General features: G+C 49.3%; 2 protein-coding genes across 3 annotated transcripts in view; both read right to left on the bottom strand.

The window, feature by feature from the left end:
• Positions 1–1,344: 1,344 nt before the first annotated feature.
• TMOD1 (tropomodulin 1) lies at positions 1,345–16,696 on the bottom strand. The gene is made up of 10 exons (XM_068667202.1): positions 16,579–16,696; positions 14,296–14,459; positions 12,154–12,310; positions 10,626–10,745; positions 8,534–8,623; positions 7,483–7,613; positions 5,991–6,098; positions 5,259–5,402; positions 4,329–4,473; positions 1,345–2,259 (listed from the first exon to the last, which is right to left on the bottom strand). Exons 2-10 carry the CDS (start codon positions 14,413–14,415, stop codon positions 2,195–2,197), a joined length of 1,080 nt encoding a protein of 359 aa, XP_068523303.1. The 5' UTR covers positions 14,416–14,459; positions 16,579–16,696; the 3' UTR covers positions 1,345–2,194.
• Positions 16,697–18,497: 1,801 nt separating this feature from the next.
• Positions 18,498–22,463, bottom strand: part of TDRD7 (tudor domain containing 7) — a 38,119-nt gene continuing 34,153 nt past the window's right edge. For both annotated transcript variants that reach the window (XM_068667196.1, XM_068667197.1), the window contains exons 15-17: positions 21,679–22,178; positions 21,117–21,277; positions 18,498–18,995 (exon numbers count right to left, since the gene is read on the bottom strand). In XM_068667196.1, the coding sequence (XP_068523297.1) occupies positions 18,775–18,995; positions 21,117–21,277; positions 21,679–22,178 (882 nt within the window). In that variant the 3' untranslated portion in view covers positions 18,498–18,774. The remainder of the gene's footprint in view (positions 18,996–21,116; positions 21,278–21,678; positions 22,179–22,463) is intronic.

Here is a 22,463-nt window from a genome sequence, read left to right as displayed (position 1 = left end):
TGCAGTCCTGAGAGCTTCTGGCAGTGGGAGATCCTACCTCAGAGGCAGAGGAGGGCTGCAGGACCTCTGCTGGTCCTTGTGCACTAAGGCAGCAGCAGAGAAGGTAAGAGAAGGTGAGAGTTAAGCGGGCCAGGCTGTGACCACCAGGTGCTGCAGGCACCCCATGGCTTTTTCCCCTTTTCCTGGAGAGCTGCTGGGGCAAAACGGGGAGCTCTTTGCCCCTGAACATCACCATTTTGTAGCTGTTGCTGCACGACTTGATGCCTTTCACCACAGAGCCTGGCGCTGAGCAAAGCAGCTCTGTGAGCAAGGATCAGCTGAGGAACCTGGAGCAATCCCACCAGCTTAGTGTGAACTACATGGTTAAAGTGGATGCTGCTACAGCACAACAGAGGAAAAAGTGTTATTTTTAAAGGGCTGCTGTTGTTGTTCGAGGCAAAATGCTGCCAGGCAGGTGTCTCTGCGCATGTTCAGGTTTCCGAGCACCATCAGGATGTCCCAGAGCAGAACACAAGGTGCCCAAACCAGGCAGATCCATGTGGATGGCTCAGTGGGAACTGTGCCTCTGGCCTGATGAATTAGTCGAATTATTTGCAGTGCACGTGGTAGGAGGCTGTCTGCCAGATTTTTTTTTTAATTATTATTTTTTAATATGTCTTCAAGCCTTTTTATTCTGTATTCTTTTAACCTTATGAAATGGAATTTGCAGGGCTCGGGGGGGCAGGAGGAAGAAGCTACAGCGAAGCGTTTCATTTGGCATCATTAGCATATTTATTAAGATTTGAAGAGCAACAAGTATGTTTCCCACATTGCTGACAGTAAAGTGTTTCTCTGCTTTATTTTTTTAGAGCCAAGTTCTATTTGCACACGAGCTCTGTAGAAATCTGGGGGCTTTCCTGGAGTACATGCAAGAGGCTGCAGGACTCTGTTCTTAACAGATGCGTACAGACAAATTCTAGTACTTTGCTAGGCTGTGTTTACATCAGACCAAGAATAAGCCCTTAGTACAGCAACACGTCTGCCAGGAGAACCTCCAGGATCCCAGCCACGGTAACAGCAGGCATTTGGGGTGGGACAGTGCTGGGTTCAATCCACATCACGCCTGAGAGCTGCATGTTCCTGGGGGCATTGCTCCCAGGCTAGAGGACGGGTGGTGGGCTGACAAAAAGCTGCCAGGCTGTGTGCAGCCTAAGTTCACAGCCGGGACGTTTCTGCTAGCAGGAAACATCGCAGTGTTCAGCGTTGCATTTATGCAGATGTTAGTGGGGAGAGTAAGCAAAACAATCCCCAGCGTAACAAAATTTAATTAATGGGCAGGATCTTCCCAATAAAACAGTGGGGAGAGAGGATTTGACTCATTGCCGGTGAAAATCTGGACCCACGCTTTTGAGGTCATGTAACTGAGAGGGGTGGGGACTAGAAGAGAGGACGGTCTCTTACTGATTAGCTTGGCTATTTCTGGGGAGTCAGTGTTTGCAGCAGGTCTCTATAAAGCTGATGTTTTTATTCAGGCATGCACAGGATAGAACAATATTAACCCATCCTCCTACATCAGTTTTTGAGGGTCTTATAATTGGTGGCCTTAATTTAAATTTAGCAGGGGGGATAAGGGTAGGGAATCGATCTTTTCTGAGAAACACAGGGATGCGTTTGAAACAGCATCTCCAGCTACTTGACTCAGCAACTGTCAGTAAAAAATTACAATTCACAGCTCCTGAAATCAGCCTGTTTCTGGACAGCAGAAGTGCTTGTTAAACTAGTTGCTCCTCTATAGATATTTGAGATCAATTTCAAAAAAAAAATAAAGTATTTTTTTAACACTTCTGTAATTTGTGTGAAACAGTTGAATCCTTCACTCATGCATACCACATCCTAACTATACGAAACACCGTGCAGAAAGGTTTATAGAAAAGTCAGGTCCCAGGTTAATTAAGTCACCTTCACACTGGGATGTACTCTAAACTGCGATTGCGTAAAACTGTCAGGCTGTTCCTGGCTTGAATAGTTTCCAACTCTACAGAACACACCAACAGTCCTACTGGATAAAAAATCTTCAACTACAGCCACTAGTTAACTTAAACCATTAGTGCATAAAACAGAACCCAGGCACCACACATACGCTGTCAAGGCACTTCAGCCTTTGGCTTTCCACAGTGGAGCAGAGAGCACTGGGGGTGACCGCCGCAGCCAGGAGCTACACGCCGGTCCTGCACTTGGGGAAGATGGGCCCGTTCAGCTCCGCGAGTCTGCTCTTCCTCACTGAAAAAGAAGAGGAAGAGGAGTCAGTCATGGCAGGGGGAGGACGGGGATGGCAGATGTGGCTTGCCCGCTGTGAGAAAGATCTTAGAGGCATGATTTCTGCCAGGAGAGAAAGAACAGCGCGAGCTCTGAGTTCCAGCTCTAAGCAGCAGGTACAGCCCTAGAGAGTTTAAAGTTAAGGGAATTAAGCTGAGGTTTCCGTCCCTTTGTTACGGCTAAAGGCTACTTTGAGCCTCACCTGCCTTACTCTACAGTCAAGTGCATTTCATGCTGTTTTGGTAATCTAACGTTGGCTGAAGCACCTCTGCTAGAAGGCATCTGACTGATGTGAAGACAGCAGGAGATAGACACCACAGTTGTTTTTTTCTGCTTGTTTTTCCTAATCACTCTCTCAAATTAAAAAAAAAAAAACAAAAACAAAAATTTTTAAACTTATACCTTGTGCCTCCAGCCCTTTGATCATGGTTAACGTGGTCTGTAACTACTCTTAAACTCAGCTCTGTACCTACTCTCAAAGTTGATTTGCAGCTCTGAGAGCTGCGTCTATGACTTTTCAAGAACTGTGTGTAAGGAAAAAAAAAAAGTGTAAAGAGGATGCAGAAGTTAGCTCATGGGGATGAATGTAAAAGCTGTCACAGCTGGCTCAGGCAGGGCATCTCAGAGAACAGAAGCTACAGGACCAAGACCAAGCTCTGGCAGCGCCAGGTGATGGTAGGCAAGAGCGCTGGAGTGCAGCAGAGAGCTATTGCTGGCAGGGATGAAAATAAAAGTTTTCTATACTTATACATTGTCCAGGTGTAGAGCTGAGAAGCTATGGCCAGAGACAATGACACCGATGAATGCGAGCTGCAAACAAGAACCAAATCAGACAAAAAATGCAGATCTTAATGGCCAAAGAGACAAAACGTACGCCTGCTGCATGGGAGGCAAAGCTGTACGCTCCTTCCTTCCAACGCAGGAACAATTCAAACATTAGCTCCAGATCTTTCAGTTGAACACTGTGTATTTACGTTCATTAAAAACCTTTCTCTACAAGATGGAAAACAGCAAGCCTTTCCCGGAGCAGCTCTGTAGCGACCAGCAATGCATCGGCAGGCAGAACAAATAGCCCAGTGGACAGTAATAGGCATGCTGTGTGGTTAGTGGAGAACTGGCACGTAGCGCTATGTTTGGCCACGTTTCATAACAGCACAGCGCCGTCTGAAGCAAGACCGCCTTTTTATTAAAATAAATACATATATTTGTCATCTGTTTAAGTATGACAGCCACTTAGAGCTATTTCTCTACGCTTTTTAAGCCCGAAGCTGATGGATGGAGGACTAGAGGACCCTGTATGTGGTGAACCTCCTGTGGATTAAAATACAGGTTTCCAGCTTTTCGCCATTCCTTGCCAACTGGCATTTATACCTCAGGTCTTTCCTCAGGAGTGTTTGGAGGTCATGTTTACAGCCACCCTGTCTACCCAGCAGCGCTGGCACTTCTGATATTGCTCCACTAGACGGGTTTCCAGTGCTCTACAGCACCTTGAAGCCAAGCAGTGGAAAGCCTCTGCCACGTTCATTAGCTGAAACAGCACTTTACAGGCTGGCCCACATTTTCCTTCACGAAAACGTGCTCACTTCATTGAGAGTATAAATATAACTACAAGCCATGTGGCTTCCCCACCTCCCCCCAGAAAACTTCCAGTTTGCTTTGCTGAGGGGGGTGGGCCAAGCCCCGCTGCCTTCAAAGTTCAGCTCTCCTATTTTTCATCTCCTCGTTAAAGTGGAAGTGAAACTGGAGGAAGACGAGCAGTTGGCAGGAATCACAAGTGCTGTCAGCTCGCAACCTGTGTGCCACATCACGCACGTTGCTGCCCAAGCACATTAACAGCCCGCACTCCTTCACATTGAGACCCTCCCTTGCAGCCAGAAACCCTCCCTCCTGGGGGTCTGAGCTCCAGTGTCTCTGGGTTTGGAGCACAACCGGCATCACTGGGCCCTTCAAGAGCTGGTATCTGACTCCAGCACACCCCCCACACCCCTTTTTTTAACTCTTTTTAGCAAGGTTCTGCCCCCCGCCCCACTCACTGAGGTCGTTGTTGTTCATCATGGCAATGGACGCGCGGAGCCGGGGACCTTGCTGGGTGAAACAGTACCCAAACTTCAGCAGGGTGGTGTTTTTTTCCAGTATGCTCGCAATTTCCATTTCCACTTTGTTGCCCAAGGGCTGGCTCTTTGGGAGGAGAGAACAGAGAAGCAGGTGAGTGAAGGTGTCCTCCTGTTGCTGCTGTCAGTTCACCCACAGCCCTCAGCTGCCACCAGCTGGCTCAGGGATGGGCCAGCTTCTGCTTCTCCCTGGCTATGTGGGGAATGCTTGAGCCTCTTAATCTTAAATATTTTATTGTTGTAGGCAGCTTGCCCACCTCTGTCCCCCCCTGCCTGGAGATGCAGCCAGTCCCACAGCCCCTGCCGAGCTGGTTGGGTCAGAGGGCGTTCAGAAGGAGCAGGGATCTGCTCACCTTACCCCCTCCCCTCCTTCTGGATCCGCTGCTCCATCCAGCATCCCTGACATGGCACTGCTGGGACGCCTGCTGGCCTGCTCCTGGTACAGCCCAGTGGCTCCAGCTCCTCCAGCACACACCTCACACAAGTCACCTTGCCCAAAGACTATTTCTTGAAGAGACGTGCAGCAAAGAGGAGCCTGGAGATCCTATCATCTTGACCTCACAGTCGCCTGCCCCAGAGCTCCTCACGGCTCAGCTGCTTCACTTCCATCCCTTGGTTTGGTTTCTGGAGAAACCAAACTTGCCAAGGCATCTGTACTGCAGCACACTCTACAGCCCTCCTGCCGTGTTATCTGCTCCTTCCCTGCACTGCAGTACAAATTTCATTTTTACTAAGTAACCATTAAGCCCACGGCCACCTTAGGTCACCCTCCACCTTGTCCAGCCACTTGACCTCCATCCAGCAAACAGGACATCTTCCCCTGACCAGAGCTCCTGACCACCTGCGCTTTACCTGGTTGTCAATCCGAAGCTCCTCCAGGGCTGTGTTGCCCTGGAGCGATTCAACAAGAGCCAGGATGCCGGCCCCAGAGATGAAGTTTGACTCTACGTTCAGGCTCTTCAGTGTGCTGTTGACCTTCAGCATTTCAGCCAGCGCCTGCGGGCAGAGGTGGGCAGGAAGAGCTGGCATGAGACAAGCAGGGCCAGAGCACCCCAGAGCCCCTCTGCTCTGGGGGATACCTGGGGGACCTGGTGGCAAAGGGGATTCCCTCCTGTTCCTGGGGCATTTTTGCATCTGAGTGTGCTGGAGGGCACGGCAATGCCTCGTACAGATCAATATTTAACTCCGCCCCAAAAGGTGACAGCCCTTCTCCTTGTCCCTCTTGTGAAGCCAGCATGGTGGTGGCAGGGGGTCAGCCCTGCCTCCTCTTGCCCACCACTCTTCTTCTGGAAGAATCCCGCAGGCAAATATCAGACCTAGTGGGACTAAAGGGCTGTCTTCTGGAATAAACAGCTGAATCCTCCACAGATGAACAGGGAAGCAAAGGAATTGAGGTTTGATTCTGGCTTTCATTACTGCTTGTGACTGAAACACCTGCACCAAAAGCCTGAGGTGCAGAACGTGCCCAGTGTGACTTAACTGTGACGAAGCAGCGAGTGTGTGACTCCAAAAACACCTTGCCCAAGAACAAGCCCTGTCACAACGTTGTCACAAGCAGCTGACACCATGTGGCATCACACTTACGAAAGCAACAGGATCGTTGCTCTTCGTTCCAACAATGCTGAACTTCTTCACATAGGTGTTGGTCTTCAGTGCTTCAGCACAGGCTTTTAAAGTTGGTATGGGGATATTCTGTGAAAAGAAATGCAGAAAGCCAGAGTTAGGTCATCATCTATATGAAGGATATGCAATACATTTAAATAGTATTTCAAAATTATTATTGAGATCGACACCAGACTGAGGTAATTTAGGAAGGGGCTGATGAATGTTTTTTCAAGTTCTCTAGCTATAATTAACATATCCTGAGGACTGTAGCGATGTCTTCATCCCGTTTCCCACTCTGCTGATAGCTCGCTCCCTTAATTTCAAGATGCAACGTCTCTGCTGTTTAATTTAATTACCTAGAAACTCAGCTACTTGTGAACACGGGCTCACGGGGGTGTGTGTAGCTAGGATCCATGAGCCTACAAAGCACTGCTCCTGTGCTTTTAAGTATAAATGACAGCACTGAGCAACAGCCATGTAATGTTATGGAAAATTTCTACCTACAGGGCCTGATCCAGAAAGACCTGAAATGATCTCCCTCTAGAACAAACTGCAGTCACTTCTGACTGTAATAAAGCAACGTAAAACAAGGTAAATGTTGCTATAAAATAATATATTTCTGGCTAACATTTGCCATACTAGTTCCCAGCCCAGAAAATACATCTATGCTGCTTATCCTGAGTTCAGCAAAATGAGTACTTTTTGCTTATTGAACATTTTAGGTACTCTTGTCAGAGGCAGGCATTTTCATCTGCAAGATCAGATGGCTGGTGTCAAGCACATGAAGGTAAAAAACCTTTATGCTACAGAAAGGTGCAGGTGGCATGGCACAGGTGTTTTTAACATGCACATGCTGTTAACGTTCCTGCCATATGAATGCATCATCATTCAGCAAACCCCATGGGCTGGGGGTCCTCAAGCCAGGGGACAGACAGCAGCTGTATTTTTCAGTACATGTATGTACCCAGAGGCCATGTAAAAAGTGGTGCCGTGTCCTGGTTTGCTTTCTACAAGAAGAAAAGGAGCCCCAAAGAAGGGACGGGTGGGAGGTGGACTGGGTTATGTACAAGAAGGGAGGTTTCTTCATATTTGCTTGGCAAGTGTCAAGATTAAGAAGCCATTTTCCTCCCACTGTTTTACCTTACAGGAACATCCCCTCCAACAAACGTGGCTGACGAAACCACTACAACAACTGGTAACACTTCAAACCAGACAGGCTGGAGGTGGTTTTCTGCACCTGCCCTCAGTCCAGAGAGCACACGGCTCCTCCAGGCAGCTGACGGCACTCTCCTGCCACCAGCTCCACATCATTATCCCACAGCAGGCAGCAATGCCTCCTGCCCAAAAGGTGGGAAGCGCTGGGGCTTCTTGCCTGGCTGCACGCAGTGGCATGGCATTAATACCCTGCGCAGCAAAGCAGGGCTCTGCCCTCTGTGTGGTGCTGTTGGTGGGAGAGGAGAGCAGGACATACCATGATATTGTTAAAGTTGACTTCCTCAAGGTCAGGATCGTTGCTCTGGATTCTTTTCAGAGTTTCTTCCACATCCGTCGAGTTCGGCTCCTCATCAGGAACGGGTTTGTACTGCGTGGGTTTAATAATGCCTGCAGGTGAAAAGCAAGATGGGCAAAACCAGAATTAGCCAGAGCAGCAGCACATCCCCCTTAGGTGTGCTGCCTGCCTTCCCGGAGCAGCACTGGGAGGAACACACAACCTGAGAGGCAGACACGAGACAAAAGACTGCACAAGCTCTTGCCAGACCTACCCACAATCATGTGTGTCCTGAAATGCTGCCTGGCACTGGGGGCAACCAGCATGGGGCAGCTGGTGCCTGCTGCTACGTGCTGTCAGGGACCAGAGCCAGTGGCAGGCACGCTCCCGTGTTTGGATGGCTGCATCCAAAGGGTTGTGGTCAATGGCTCAGTGTCCGAGTGGGGATTGGGGATGATCTGGTGCAGCAGCTTCCTCAGCCAGGCAAGCTCTGGGAGCACAGGACGTCACCACCACTCCTCTGAGGGGTTCCTGTCCTCTCCTCTCAGGTTTCATTTGGAAAGACAGAATAGATGTTCCCACCTCCTTTGGAAAGTGATGTGCTTGACTTTTGGCAGCAAGAAATGATTTTGGCAGGAACAACTGCCCAGGAGACACCTTTTCTGCTCAAAGGGGATTAACGTTTCTAGGCAATCTCCCTAGGTGAGGTGTGAATTGTCTCTGGGAGGAATCACATCCACCCACACGGCTCCCCTGGGAAGGGGCAACATCCCATCTCCCCAGCAAACACCAGGAGATGGCAGACTGCAGAGGAAGCGCCTCCCTGGCAGGCACCAGCCCAGAGCTGGACAGCTGTAGCACTCGCGTGCCAGCCAAGGAAGGGGTCTTTGCTCACACACGAGCGTGGCAGGGGTGGCAGGAGTCCAGCAAAAATAAAAGCCCAACCCTCAGCCTAAAAATAATTCCCACTTTGCCTCTGTGTCCAAGCTGGCAGGGAAAGGCTGCAGCCTGCGACGCGCTCTGGATCACTTACTGTTAAGCCCTTCTTTGTTCACGATAGTACTGCTCCCCAGTGCCTGGTAGTACTGCTGGTTGCTCATCAAGGTGTGCATGCCAAGGATGGCTACAGGCAAAAGGAAAGGAGAAAAACCTCGAGTTATTGCGGGCTCCACAGCCAGGAGAAGACGCTCGTGCCCGTGCTGCCCAGGATGGGGCCAGCAGCACACTGCATTTTTCTGTATCGGCACAAAGCAAGGCACAAAGGTGGGACCACCCCCAGCTGTCACAGACACACAACAGGGCTCAAATGCACCCTTATTCATGCCAGTACAGCTTGACTCAGAGAAGAGGAATGCTGCACGGACAGCAAACAAACAGCCAAGGCTTCCCAGCACCAGCCTCAACCCAGCGCCATGTGAAAACACAGCGGGGAAGACAAAACTGAAAAAAAAAAAGCCATCACCGGGATTTAATCTCAGGGTCCAGTCCAGCAGGAGCCTGCACATCCTCATCACCCCGCTCACCTGGGCACATGCCACGCCAGGTTTTGAGATTTTTTAAATTATTTTTATTATTATTATTTTAAAATAACTATATGACTTCCTGCAGAAAAATGCAGGCATGTGGACACTTGTCGTATACAGGCACATATGAACAAGTATTGACCTTGGGACGGGCACAGCAGTTAAAACAAAGAAAAGACCAAAAGTAACTCGCAGGCTCAGCACTTTGGACACCCCCCCATGTGCAGCTTGGTGCGACAACAAAAACCCTCTACCAGCCAGGACCGTAAACACCTGGGCTGCAAGCAGGGGAAGGATTTGCTATTACAGCCACGTGGCTTTGCCCTTCTGCTCTCTTGCTGAGGTAGAGTTCATGCTGGTAGATGACAGTGACCCGCAGCATTGTCAAGTCTGGTGCTTACCGTGCATTATCCACGAGCACACAAGCCAAATGAAGACATCCCATTTCTGCCTCCCCCGGTGGACCAAAGGCACAGAAACCCTTCCAGGACTTTTTGGGAGCCACCCACAAGAGCTGTCCTACCGGGCTTGCCAAGGAAGGGAGCCAATGTGCCACGGCTGACAGCGAGCCCTGCTAAATAGGCAGGAGCTGTTTCACAGCCTTGGCAAACTCGGAAAAGCAACACTGTCAATATTGAGCCTTCAGCACAGCTTGTATCACATCAGCTCTCGAGTGTGTTCCCCCCAGGCCTGCAGAACAAAGTGCCCTCAGCAGCATTTCTAGGTGAAAGTAATTGCTTCGCAGGTCTGGGGCTTAGAAAGATGGATTTTAGAGAGAAGAGCTTTACAGGATGTTAGGGGCAGAGTGATAGAGCAAAACCAAGAGACGCAATGCTCAGCCAGGGCAAGCGCACTGGAAGCCCTCGTGCAGAAATGCATTTCTGAGCATGAAGGTGGTTATTACTGCGTGGAAGATGTCTGTGTGGTGTGGTTATCCTACAGGCTATCTCACAGCAGGAAGGACACTGCTTTGCCAAGATACCAACATTGCATTCTCTAAAGCAGCAAGCAAGGAGGCTTGCTGGGGGTCTCCTCCACTCAGACACCACAGCCTGCAAAGCAGCAATGAGGCAATGCTTGAATTTAACCAAAACAAGAGGCTTGAACCCCTCAGAGCAGGGACCATGCCTGTCCTTCTTGGTTTGCACGGGGCTTGGCTGCTCCAGTGAATGGCACACCATGCTTTGGAAGACCCCAGCCTGACAGCTCCATTAATAGAACAAGAAATTCATGTTTCACCGTGTCTGTTTGATTTGTTTCCCAAGGGTTTGGCTTAAAGGGAGCTGTGTTCCCAAAGGAGATGGGCTACAGGCTGCAGTTTGCTAGGTTCAGTGGCAGAGAAAAGAGAAACAAAGAGCCCGTGGATAAATCCTGCTTCTCCCTCCTCAGCTCCGGTCCGTGCTCCTGAGTGAATCACACGGGGGTGCTGGGCTGGAAGTAACTCTAAATATATGTTTCCTTTTTTATGAAGAAACAAATCCTGTCAAAACCGACGGCATTCACATAAACAGCAGAGAGCTCAATAGCTCACGTCCCACAAAAGAGCAAAGATAAATCAGTAGCTAAATAACTCAAACCCCACGTCACGTGTAGCTGTTTTACCAGCAATGTCACAGAGCTCTGCATCAGAGGCATTAGCGAGGGCTTCCTCCAGCTCCGGCTCCAGAGTCACGCTTTCCAGAACAGGATCCATCGGCTTCTCCTTAGGGATCCAAACTTTCCCTGCAAATGCAAAGTGAGGTCATGCTCAGCACAGCCGCAGAGTGTCCCACCGCCACAGAGCGGGGTGGAAAGGGCAGGGGGGCACAAGGACCTAAATAAAAGATCAGAGCAGATGAAGAACCCCTTCCTGTTAGCAGGTCTGTGTCCTGCTGCAGTGTGACAGGGGGCAATGGGCCAGGCACCTCCATCTGTGGAGCAGGATGCTTTTATCAGTGTGGCGGTGGTACCTGCAGCAGCCTTGTGTTACTTTCATACAGAGCAACTTTTCAACGCATGGTGCTCTGAAAGCACAGCCTGATGTGGTAGGACTTCACTTCTTTGAAGGCTGCTTGGAGAAATGTAAAAGGGGTGCAGGCTTGCCAACACTTGGGTGGACCAAGGGAGGACGGTGGCCTGGATCCAGTGCTGTCCCTCAGAGCACTGCGGCCCCCCCACGAGCAGAGCAGGGACAAGCAGCAAGCAGAGCTCCCCTCTGCCACCCTTGGGCTTCTGAAGGTGGACACGTGCTGGGCAGGGACACCTCCACCACGGCTGGCCAGGAGGAGGCTGTGAGGAGACACCAGCAGCGGGGCAGACAGCATCCTGCAGCAGCCCCGCATCGCCGCAGGGAGATAGCGAGCGCAGGGCCTGGCATACCAGCCGGGGCTATTTTCGTCCCCTCTCTGAAACCAGAGTCAGCAACACCGGAGGGGAGAAACAACAATCCAGCCGCTCGGGGCTGTGCAGACGCAGAGGCAGCTAAATTTAGCCCCAAGGAAGAAGCAACTGCACGGCGGGCTCTCCCGGAGAGAGATGGAGGCGGCTATAAACGGCGCCGGGCGAAACCGCTCATCTCCTGCCGGAGGGGCCACAGCTGCTCTGCAAAAATAGGCAGCATGTAATTTAAAAATATATGTATTTTATACATAAATATATATAATATATTTATATGTGCATACATATGAAGTGTATACTGTAGAATAAAAATGTAATTCGCCGTCTCTGGCTGACACTCGACACAAACCGTGCCTTCACTCAGCAGCCTGTCGCAGGTGAAACGATGTTTAACGTGTCTGAGATTGCATCGGATTGAAGTATAATTAACTCAGCACAGAAGCTGAAAAACCCAAAATGCCTCTGGCTGAGCGCTGCCTCCTGCTGCCGTGCTGGCCAGGCTGGTGACCACAGCCGGGCTCAGGCATGCTCAAAGCTGCTACATCTTCCTGATGGGGCTCAGTGACATCTTTCTGTTTGCATCATTCAAGGAGAACTCATTTTTTTAAATAAAAATGCTGTAAAACAAGCTCTCCCTCAGCAAGGCACAGGGATCGCTAAGAAGGGGCAGGAAGCTTTGAGGAAGGCTGCACTAGGGGCTGTGCAGTTTTGACATGCCCAGGTGCTCGTGCTGGGGTGTGAGGGGTGACCATACCTCTCTTTTCGCCTGTGAAAGGAACCAAGTCTTCTCTGTCTTTAACGTCTTTTGCCTGCTTTTCCAGGTGGGCCATGAGCTCTTCCCTTTTGAACGGGCCAGTTGGTGGCTTTTGCGTCTGATCCCTCTGCCTGAGCCCCGCCGGCAGTAGCGCGTTCTGGGCACGGGGGGGAGAAACACGGGTCATCTCTGCAGGCCTGCATCCCTCACACACTCACCCCTACCCACCTCTCCTCTTGCATCGCCTTTCTTACACTTGCTGGACTTCTCAAAGTCTCAGAACCTGTCTCCATCCAGCCCCAGCGGCTCCCATCTCTGCTAAGACACGATGCTGCTTCCCTCCCCCAGCACGAGATTTCAGACACCAGCTCCACGGCAAGATCTCCACGCTGCCAGGTGGATGCTTCTCCACAACAGCAGCTCCGTCCTTCTCTCTGGGGGCTCTCAGCCATTCCCTCCTGCTCTTCCTTTAGCCTCCTCCCACGTGCTCACCACCTTTGATACCTCCTAAGCTCAGCAGATCTCCTCGCTATCCGTCTGTCCATGGGCCAGAGGACCCCACTGGAGGTGGGGGCTGTGCCCACTGGTCCCATGAACATCAGCCTGGAAAAATCCCCACGTCTTTCCAGCAGAGGGTTGTGGTGGTCCACAGGCCAGAAGGACGGTGGTGCCTGCAGCTCCACAGCCCCAGAGCCCCAGCCCTTTTTTCCAAGCTGTCTCCTCGTTACTCAGCCACGTCAGCCGCCGCAGGAAGTTGCTTTGTGCCTGACACATACGGCACGTAAGCACCTGCTTATATTTAAATATAGAACAGCCTTAATGCAATAAGTCTGTTCCCAGATCTGACACTAAGCGTGTTCTTTAAAGCTCTGCTGGACAGAAGGCAACATTTGTTTTCCTTAAGACACCCAAGGTGATTTTCAACAACATGCTGACTTTTCCGTGCCCACCTCAGTAATTCACTGTAACTTAAATCTGCTTCAGTGAAAAGCCTGGGAAGAACGATTACTAATAGCAAGTAATTAGCCACAGCCAACCTTGGTGGGCCACTCAGCAGCACACCACTAACGCACCAGCCAGGAGGCGTAAGGAACAGCTTTCTTGCCCAGGCTTCAAGCTGTGCAAGGTGGGGATGCAGCTCGGGTACCCAGGCCACAGCTGCACGGCCAGGCTGTCACCATTATTTTACCTTTCCACACCTTTCACAGAACCCTGTCCATCTCCACATCTCCTGGGCCAGCTGTAACCAGCCCACCACCACGCAGACACGATCCTGGGAGGCAGCCTGCCTCCTCTTAATTACTCTCCTGTGCTGGCGCTGCAATTAAAAGCACTGATGATGCAATCTGCACTGCCCATCATTTCCCCCCGAAGCATTAACCGCACGTTGCAGGAACAATTTCTCACTTGGCAGTGCCCAGCCTCATCATCTAACGCTGCCGTAACCCAAAGGCCTGCCAGTTGGCTCCGCACAGCCCCTGCCACAGCACAGCCTTGCCTCCAAAAATGTTTTCGCTGTTTGGCATCAGCAGGCCCAGCATCTGCATTTGTGCAGCTCCAGATGATGTTGGGAGGCTAGAGAGCAACCGGCCCGGTTTGCAGAGCTCGGGGGTTTGCTTTTCTGACTGCAGACAGGAAAATACTGGACATTTGGAGTTTGCTGTGAAAAGAAGCACCCAGCCAATAAAACCCAAAACACTGCCTGAATGTGGCCTGATGAGAAGCAGTGATTCCTAAATATCAAGGTAGGTCTTCCTAAAATATAAGGGTGTCAGGATGGTTTAAGCCCAAGCACCCTGCTGCAAAAAGCGGTGTACAACACCAAAACTATCAGCAGGTTTTACTCCAAAAGCCTGGCAATTTAACTATTGGGCCAGAGACCAGTACAGTGCTGGTCACACCACGGCATGCACGCTGGGCATGGGCAGGGGGACATGGCAAAAACAAAGCCCCACGTAGAGCCTGTGCTCACGGTGCAGGAGCACAACTGCTCCTGCCTGTCTGGGACCAGCCTGTCCCATCCCTGCACCGAGTACAGGCTCTGCAAAGCACCCCACCGAGGTACAGGTTACTAATGCAGCACATTTGCCCACAGCTACATGGGATTTACCACCTCCCAAGCCTCATTTCAAGACGACTTACATCAGGATCCAGCTCTTGCAGGTCATTCTCCAACTGCCTGAGCTCCTCCTCCGTCAGGGTACCGAGAATCTTGTCTTCGTCCAGGTCCCGGTATTTCTCTAGCTCCTTTCTGTAAGACATCTTGGAGCAGTCCGGCGAATATCACTCTCACGCCGAAACAGGACCTGAAATGAAAACACGGAGCGTAGCCGTGAATGCATGAAACATGACCCCGCAGCCCTGCTGGCGGGGGAACGCTGGCTATCACGGACTCAGACTCGCGCAAGATTTATGCCCAAAGCGTGGCTGGCTCCGAAGCCAGGTCAGATTGCTCAGGGCCCCCCTGCCCACTTCCAGATGCACGTAGCGACCCAGGGCCAGGAGAGCAGCGTGATGCTCGCCCCACCACGGACTCGCAGGGGATGTATCAGCACGGGGCTCTGGCTGGGGACACCCAAGCAATGCGTGGTGTTAACACAACATCCCAGGCAATTCAATCTTTTGGGGGGCAATAAGCCACAGGTGGTAAAGCCTGCAGCTCACCCACCCTTGGGAGCACCGCTGTGCACGTGGCACTGCTGCGGCCAGGAGGGAGAGGAGATGTGCAGCACCGCCGAGTCCCTCCGAGCCCTGCAAATCCCCACGAGGCTGCAGACCTGAGCGCTCCTTCCTGCGGGACTTGTAAGGCAGCTGCGGCTCCAGATAGGAAAATTATCTTTAGCCTGCCCACGAAAGGGCACATTAACGCGTAGCGGCTCGACAGCGAGCCCTTAAATTTAGAGCCGTCATCTGCTGCGAGGCTCGGCCTCCCCTGGCGCACCCGCCCGCCGTCCCCACATTCCTGCCACTCGCCACCTGGGCGCGATGCCTCGCTTATCAGGGGCTTATCAGGGCAGAGCTGGGAGGCAGGAGGTCCCGGGGACCCCGACCTGGAGGCTCACAGACCGTGAGGAGCTGTGTTCGTGCACCTCCATCTCCGTCCCTGTCCAGGGGAGAGATGTCCCACAGGCACGGAGCCGTGTGTTGGATGCTCCTCCAGCCACTTCTGGGAGTTTGGGAGAGGATTAACCCGGTTCACCACAGGTCCTTTCCACCAGGCGTGTCCTCGGTGCCTTCCCAAGCCCGCAGCGTTGATCTCTGGTCACTTTTAATTAAACCTACCCATACTCCTCGCTCAGGCGGCACCACAACAAACCGCACGCACAGCACACACAAACTGATCAGAGCTGACCCCACCACAACTTTAAGCAGGTGTTCGCCAAAAAAAAACCCAAACAAACCAGGATTTGTACGGAAAGCCGTCAGGAAGGCAGCAGAGACGAAGGACGAGGGGGGCAAGGCTCTGCGCGCCCAGGGCTCGCCCCGGCTGAAAACCCCCCGGCAGCGACCCCCAGCCCAGCCGTGCCCAAGGAAGGGCAGGGGGAGAGGAGCCCTGACAGCCAGCGGGGGGCACGGGCAGAGGCTCCTCCACCCGCAGCAGGTGCCCCATGCCGGGGGGGGACAGGCTGCAACCCCTCGGCCCCGTCCCGACCCCAAGATCCGAGCCGTGCCCGCTTACCGCAGCACCGCCGAGCCGAGCCGAGCCGGGGGGCGGGGGTCCGGCCCGGCACAGCACGGCACGGCCCGGCCCGGCACCCAGCGGGGCGGGGAGGGGAGGGGAGAGGCCCCCGGCCGCCCACCCCTTCCCCAGAGCCACGGCAACTCCCCTCGGAGCCGCCCTCCCCTCCCCTTCCATTCCCCTCCCCTCCCTTCCCTGCCCCGCAAGGGAGCCCCCCCGTGGGCTCCACGCACCGAGGCTGCGGTGAGGCACAACTGAGGGATTGCACCGATGGCTGAGCGCTTGTATCGTGCGATTATCGTGCGATTATCGTGAGATAAGCGAGGGTCGGGCAGTGCAGCGAGCTGACAACACCGCCGCCAACCTTCAACCAGCCACCGGGGGTGACCGGGGCGTACAGCGAGGAAGGGGATGCATAAAGCGACGTCGTGAGCGAATAGATCAGCATTACAGCCAGCAATTATTAAACAAATATCATTATTATATCATGTTATAAACAGTTTTGACCTCTGTCACACTTCAGTCAGGCATACCAACACCCCAACCCTCCGAGCCCCACGCTGGGTGCAGACTGATGTGGGTTAACCCCAGCAGCTCCCCCCCCAGTGCAGCAGGGTGTGGAAGAAAATGGAAAAATGCAGAAGAAGTGCAAGAACTTGGAGGTTGAGACCAGGAGAGTTTAGCATGAAAGAAGGGAAATACCAAAGAAAAGGAAAAAAAGAGTAAAAAGGTGTGAAATGGCTCACCACTCCCTGACTGATATCCGTTTGCTCCCCAAGCAGCAGCAGCCCCCTCTCCCCCCCCGTTTTATGCCCTCAGATGATGCCACACTGCCCAGGACATCCCTTTGGCCAGTTTGGGTCACCTGTCCTGCTTCTGTCCCCTCCCAGCTCCTGCTGCACCCCCAGCCTGCCTGCTGGCAGAGTGGCGTGAGAAAGCGAGGGCCTTGGCTCTCTGCAATCCGTGCCCTGCAGCAACATCGGTGTGTTATCAGCATTGCTCTCATCCCAAATCCAAAACACTGCGCCACACCGGCTCCAAGGAAGAAAAATATCTTCAGAAAATATAAAATAACTTCAGAAAAATAACAGTCACAACCAGCCCAATTGAAGGCTCCAGTGTAAAGGCAGTGAGACTGAGTGAATGTTCTCCTTGCTTCGTGTCTGGGCTTTTTGGACTCTGGAGCAGCCAGCTATAACCAGGGAGACAGTGAAGCATACCCTAGAAGGATAAGACAAGCAGCTCAAAAAGCATCTTAATCTCCTGAGCATCTACCAGGCTGCTCCCCCTGCTACTACAAGTGTAAATCCCAGGTCTGCTCCACTCCATCACTTTGCAGGTGCACGTCTACTCCTGGCCAACAACAGATCAGCAAACCTCATAGTGTGCAAACACAGCCCGGGTATTCTTCGAACAACCCAACAAACTTCACTACAGCTCCACAAAATTACCCTGTACCATTAAACTTTTCCAGCAACATTTGCAAGTTTGCAGGTGTAGGTGTCATATGCTCTTAGGCACACATGAAAGCTCTCCCACTCTCCAGAAGCTCAGGAAAGTGCTTTTCTCATCCTAATGACCCACACCATCCGGATTTTTTGGCTCAGCAGCAGTCCTATGTAGAAAGAAAACTCTTTTACATCAATATTTATCCTACGGTAGCTGGAGATTACTTTGATTCTTTTACCTACATTCATCACCTTTGCAGCTGAGGAAGGAGAAACTATAAAAAATCCTGTAAGAATGATTAATTAAAAGCAGCTGAAAGCTCTTGTAAGCCTGATAGTAACCTTGCTAAAACAGCAACCAGAAGCTGTATATACCAGGTAACACGCAGTGTTGCATGCAAAAAAAATAAAAAAAATCAATGGAAATCTTAAGAGGTTAGACACATTGGCAACCCAGAGAGGCAGACGATACCATCCTTTTGCATGTCTTTGGGTGCTGGGCTCAACAGTCTCTGGCTTTCTTTGTAGTACAATGTCACCCACTGCTTCCGCAGGCATTTTCTCCCATCTTGCTGTTACACAGGCACCGCATGTTTCTGTCCATTTTCCCTTACCCATGCAGGCAGCAGGCCATCAACTATAATAATATCTACACCACCTCTAAAAACCAAGGTCCTCACAATCTGAAGGGAGGCAAAAATACTGTGTTCAAAGCAATCATCTGTGTGCTTACGGGACATTGTTTGCTCCTGCCTCGTGGGAAAAGCAGTTGTTTAAAGTTTCTCAGAAACAAGTAAGAAAACAAATTATTAGAAAAGGAGGGAAAGGAATGCCTTGAATTTAGCAAGCAGAGGAAATGGGGTAGAATTCAGAAAAGTAGTACCATTCCTAACAAACAGCATCCAGACTAGTAAGCACAGGGAAGTCCATACCCTTCTGTGAAAGTTAGGTCCTATAATCCCAGGCAAACTCCCCTGCCCCAAACAAGGCATTTTCAACTATTCTATTCTTAGCATGCTAAGGAAGGGGGAAAAAACCATCAAAAATGCACACCTCAGTCACTAAATTCAAAAACATTGAGGACTGCTTCCTTGTTTCCCAAGCAATAAAAATTCTAGTTAAAAAAAAACAACAACAACACGGGAGTAGTATCCAGTAATGGTTAGAAGTACCAACTATGACATATGCCTCCCCCCCACTCAGGGAAAGATCACAAGAACAAGTCACCATTGTTTTATTGATAAATAACTTTTTTAGTATTTTCACCCAAACTCTATCATTTCAGTGGTAAACAAAAGTGCAATTTTTCATAAAGTCAACCTGAAGTCAATATAACCCAAACTTGTTAAACAAATCTTTTTCACTGAACACACATTTCACAAGTTCATACCCTTCATGTCATCAAGGCAATGTAAGAAGTTACATTTCTCTTCAAAGCCTGTTAATTTATTTTATTGCTAAAGAATCTGAGCCGCTACGTTTCAGAAGTGGTGATTAATCAGCTTTTGAAAGTTCCGCAAGACTTTGAGACACAAAGTCATGAATCCACGTATCAATATCTGGAAGAGACGTGTCCACTAAGTAAGTCACTATTTTTCGATCCCAAGAGTTAGTACTTTCATTAATTGCCTGTATCTGCGCCACCAAGGGTTTCTTCTCTACTCGATTCCGAAACATTATTGACGCCTCTTCTGACCACTGCTGGCTTTTCACTCCTAGGACAAATGTAAAGCAGAAGAGTGTGTTATTTACAGACTAGAACAATCTGAGTGACCAAGCTTATATAGAAGCAGGGGGTTTAAAACCTTGAGAAAACAGATATTCAAGTACTAGTGAAGGCAGCTTAACTCCAGGAAAAAAAAAAGCTCACTCATCTCCCACACAAACAATGTTAATTATTGCAGAGGCTAGAACATTTATTTTTTTCTTAAAGTCTAAATCTACAGATAGCTTCACAAAAGTGAAAGGCAAACGCACTGACTCACTGAGTTTTTCCAAGTATAGTAGCTGTGATGTATGACCAAGCCATGTTACCTAGACAAGAAGGAAACTAAAGATCTTTTCAGAAGAAACTAGTGATTTGTATTCTGCCTGAGGATGCTGAAACAGTAGCCTAGATTTAGATTTTCTTCATCTCAAAAGAGCATTAGCAACTAAAAAATCTGCCAAGCCTTCAAATCCCAAACTAGACCTGCAGAGAGAAGTAAATACAAATGACTCCTAAATGTCTCACAACTCCTGCTGTTTTTTGAGATCCCACAGAGGTGGGCCTGCTCAGGGACATGATGCTAGAATCCAAACAGGGTTTGGATACGGCTGTGAACCACCAAGGAAGAAGCAGCTCCTGCAGACTAGGAATTCAGTCTCCCCAGACCACTGCTGGTGTAGAGCATCTAGGCACAAAGGACTTAAAATGTTGCAAATTCCCAAGCAGTAAGTTACAGATAAAGGAAACAAAACAGAAGTGGTAACACTGCTTCTACTATTATCAGCAGCTTGCTAACAGGACAGGACACCACAGACCTGTCAATCCTCACAGGTTACAGAAGGAAAGCCGGGTTGGTAAGCAAATAGAATTGAACAAGAAAACAGACCAGAGTCTGAAAGACAACAGGTAAGACAAAAAGGGAAGAAAAAAGTGGAAGAATAGGAAGATAGTTATCTGTCTTCTGGGCCTAGCTGGCCTGCTTCGACTGTATGTGGCAGCTCAGAAGCCAGCTCAGCTAGCTACTCAGGATTCTGTGAAGCAGGAAGAACTGATGACTTGCAGGCCCTCTTGGCAAGATCCTGTACTACCCCAGTACACAGACAGAGCTAGAAATCAGCTTCATTTCAGCACTGACCTCCTAGGACCCCAGCCTAGTGGGAACACATCCAACTTGACCTGTCTAAAGCAGTCCCCAAGGTCACACTGAGGCTATGCTGGAAGGCAGATCCACAGAAAGCAACCAACAGAGCACCAACTGGTCTGTCACTTCAAGCAAGTGTATTCTGTAATTGAAGTCTAAGCTAACTATGTCTAAGTTTACCAAACAGAGGTAGAAAGTAGCAGGTAAGAAGAGACATGAATCTGAAAGCAATGCCAAAATGAAATAAATTTGAACAAGAAGGAAAATACATTAAGGAAGGAACAAGTTGTAACTTTCTTATTTATTTTTTTTAGATGTATGCACACCCTGTATGCCCATAATTAAATTAAGCTTACTTAAGTTTGATGAAAGCCCCCACCCTCCCCATGGAGTTAGTTTGTGAAAACCAACGTATTTCAGGCAATTTTGAGTTCCAAATATTTACTAGAAAACAGTAAGTTACAATATGGACAAGATAAGAAAGACTAACACCTCCAGAAACTCAGCATCTTGCCCCTAATTTTATGTAAATTATGTAAACTACAATAATCAGAACATCAGTTCCTATCAACAGATTTATTGTAACTTCCACACTTCATAATAGGTTACGTTTAAAGATCCAAAAAACATTTGGATTTGATTTCCCTGGGTCCTTTGCATATTAGCCACCACACACAGGTAAATATATATAAGAAACAGCTGCTGTTAGAATTTAAGCAATCTTCAGTTTTATACGTGCTAAAAGTGCTCCATTAAATAGGTAGGAAAACCAAACCATCAACACCTATGTAAAGAAGAAAAGGAGATCTACTTTGATAGCATAAGCATGCATGCACTGAGCATGTTTTTGCAAGCAGGTGCATGTTTACTCTAGAAAAAAAGACACTAACATTCAGCTTTGTCCCATTTACATTTATAGGCATTTGGTATCCTCACTGATGTAAGACTTAAAATAAATAAAAAGAAGAGTAAATGATTACCACCTACCTGCAAGCTGAGCTCTTATAGCTTGGAAAGGTAGTTTTCTGAATTTATCCAGGAGTGGCTGTACCTTCTCTATGCTGACAAGCTCATGTTTACCATAGTCCAGCTCGTACACCGACAGAAACCCATTTCTAAGGATTCCTTTTATTATCACCCTGTACCAACTGAAAAGAAGAAGAACAAGAATAAACACGATTTATATTTGTCCACTGTCAGGGCACCAGAAAAGCAATACACGACTGAAAGATTCTAACCAACGTGTCTCAAGCTTCCCAGATCTGGTACTATCTGAATGAAGTCCTTTGAACAACTATCCGGAAACGTGATGAGACTGCAACCTCATTTACTTCCTTAATCTCTCAGCTATAGCCAGAGATCTGCCACCTTGTTAACAATGCAGACAAAGCATTTCCCCCCAAAATTGCAACAAGGCCAAGCTTTAAAGAAAAACGTGTAATTCTGTCACTAACTCCAAAACAGCTATGCATGATGATTTACCAAGATTTAAGTACTGCTGTAGGTAAAAGCTTGCCTTCAGAGATTCTTAATCTAAGTATGTACTTACTGATTTTCAATTTTAGCTGCATACAACTTGTTTTTTTCAATGTTCACAGGTCTCTCTTCAGCCATGCTGTAGTACAAGATCATTTCTTCCATTAGGGCTTCCAGGTTATGTAGCTCTTTCCAAGGCTGGACAACAAAGTGACCTGGATGGCATGCCACTGAGACATAGACATCCATGAGCCCACCAACCTTTGACAAGGGTAGGGGTGGAGGCATATCACTGGCAGACACAGCACTACTGGGCTCCACAGCAGGCTCAGCTGAATCAGAGAAACTCTTCTCTAGCCTTCCCCGATTTAACTGCAGTGCTGAAACTGTATCACCTGTCACTTTGGCGGAGGTGGTCCCCCTGGGCGTAACGCTCAAGAAAACATCTTTCTGATGCTTCCACAGGTCTGCGTTTACAATCTGACGATTGACACTACGATCCACGTCAGGGAAATTCTCTGGAGCAAACAAGTAAACGTGTGCAATTCCCTTTGCAGCATCCTGTTTAACCACCTTTAGAAAGAAAGTACAGTTTAATTTTCAGTTATCAACTACTAAATGCACATCTGGCGTTGAACAGCAGACTAAAGCCTTAACAGAAAAGCAGCAACAGTTTACTCCCGTGAAGTATTTTCAAGATTCTCTCAAATAAGTTAACGAAATTGTTGGATAGTAAGCCAATTACAGGTGCTAAAAATAGCACTGATATTTATTCCACTAATGTAAAGCATATACAAAGTTTGAATCAAGTTTTGTTCTGCCCAACCGGTTCAATCTCAATATTGCTTGGCACAAGCA

The sequence above is a fragment of the Anas acuta genome, chromosome Z, assembly GCF_963932015.1.
Source record: "Anas acuta chromosome Z, bAnaAcu1.1, whole genome shotgun sequence".
Classification (NCBI taxonomy): domain Eukaryota; kingdom Metazoa; phylum Chordata; class Aves; order Anseriformes; family Anatidae; genus Anas; species Anas acuta.
This window is presented reverse-complemented; position numbering and strand designations above follow the sequence as displayed.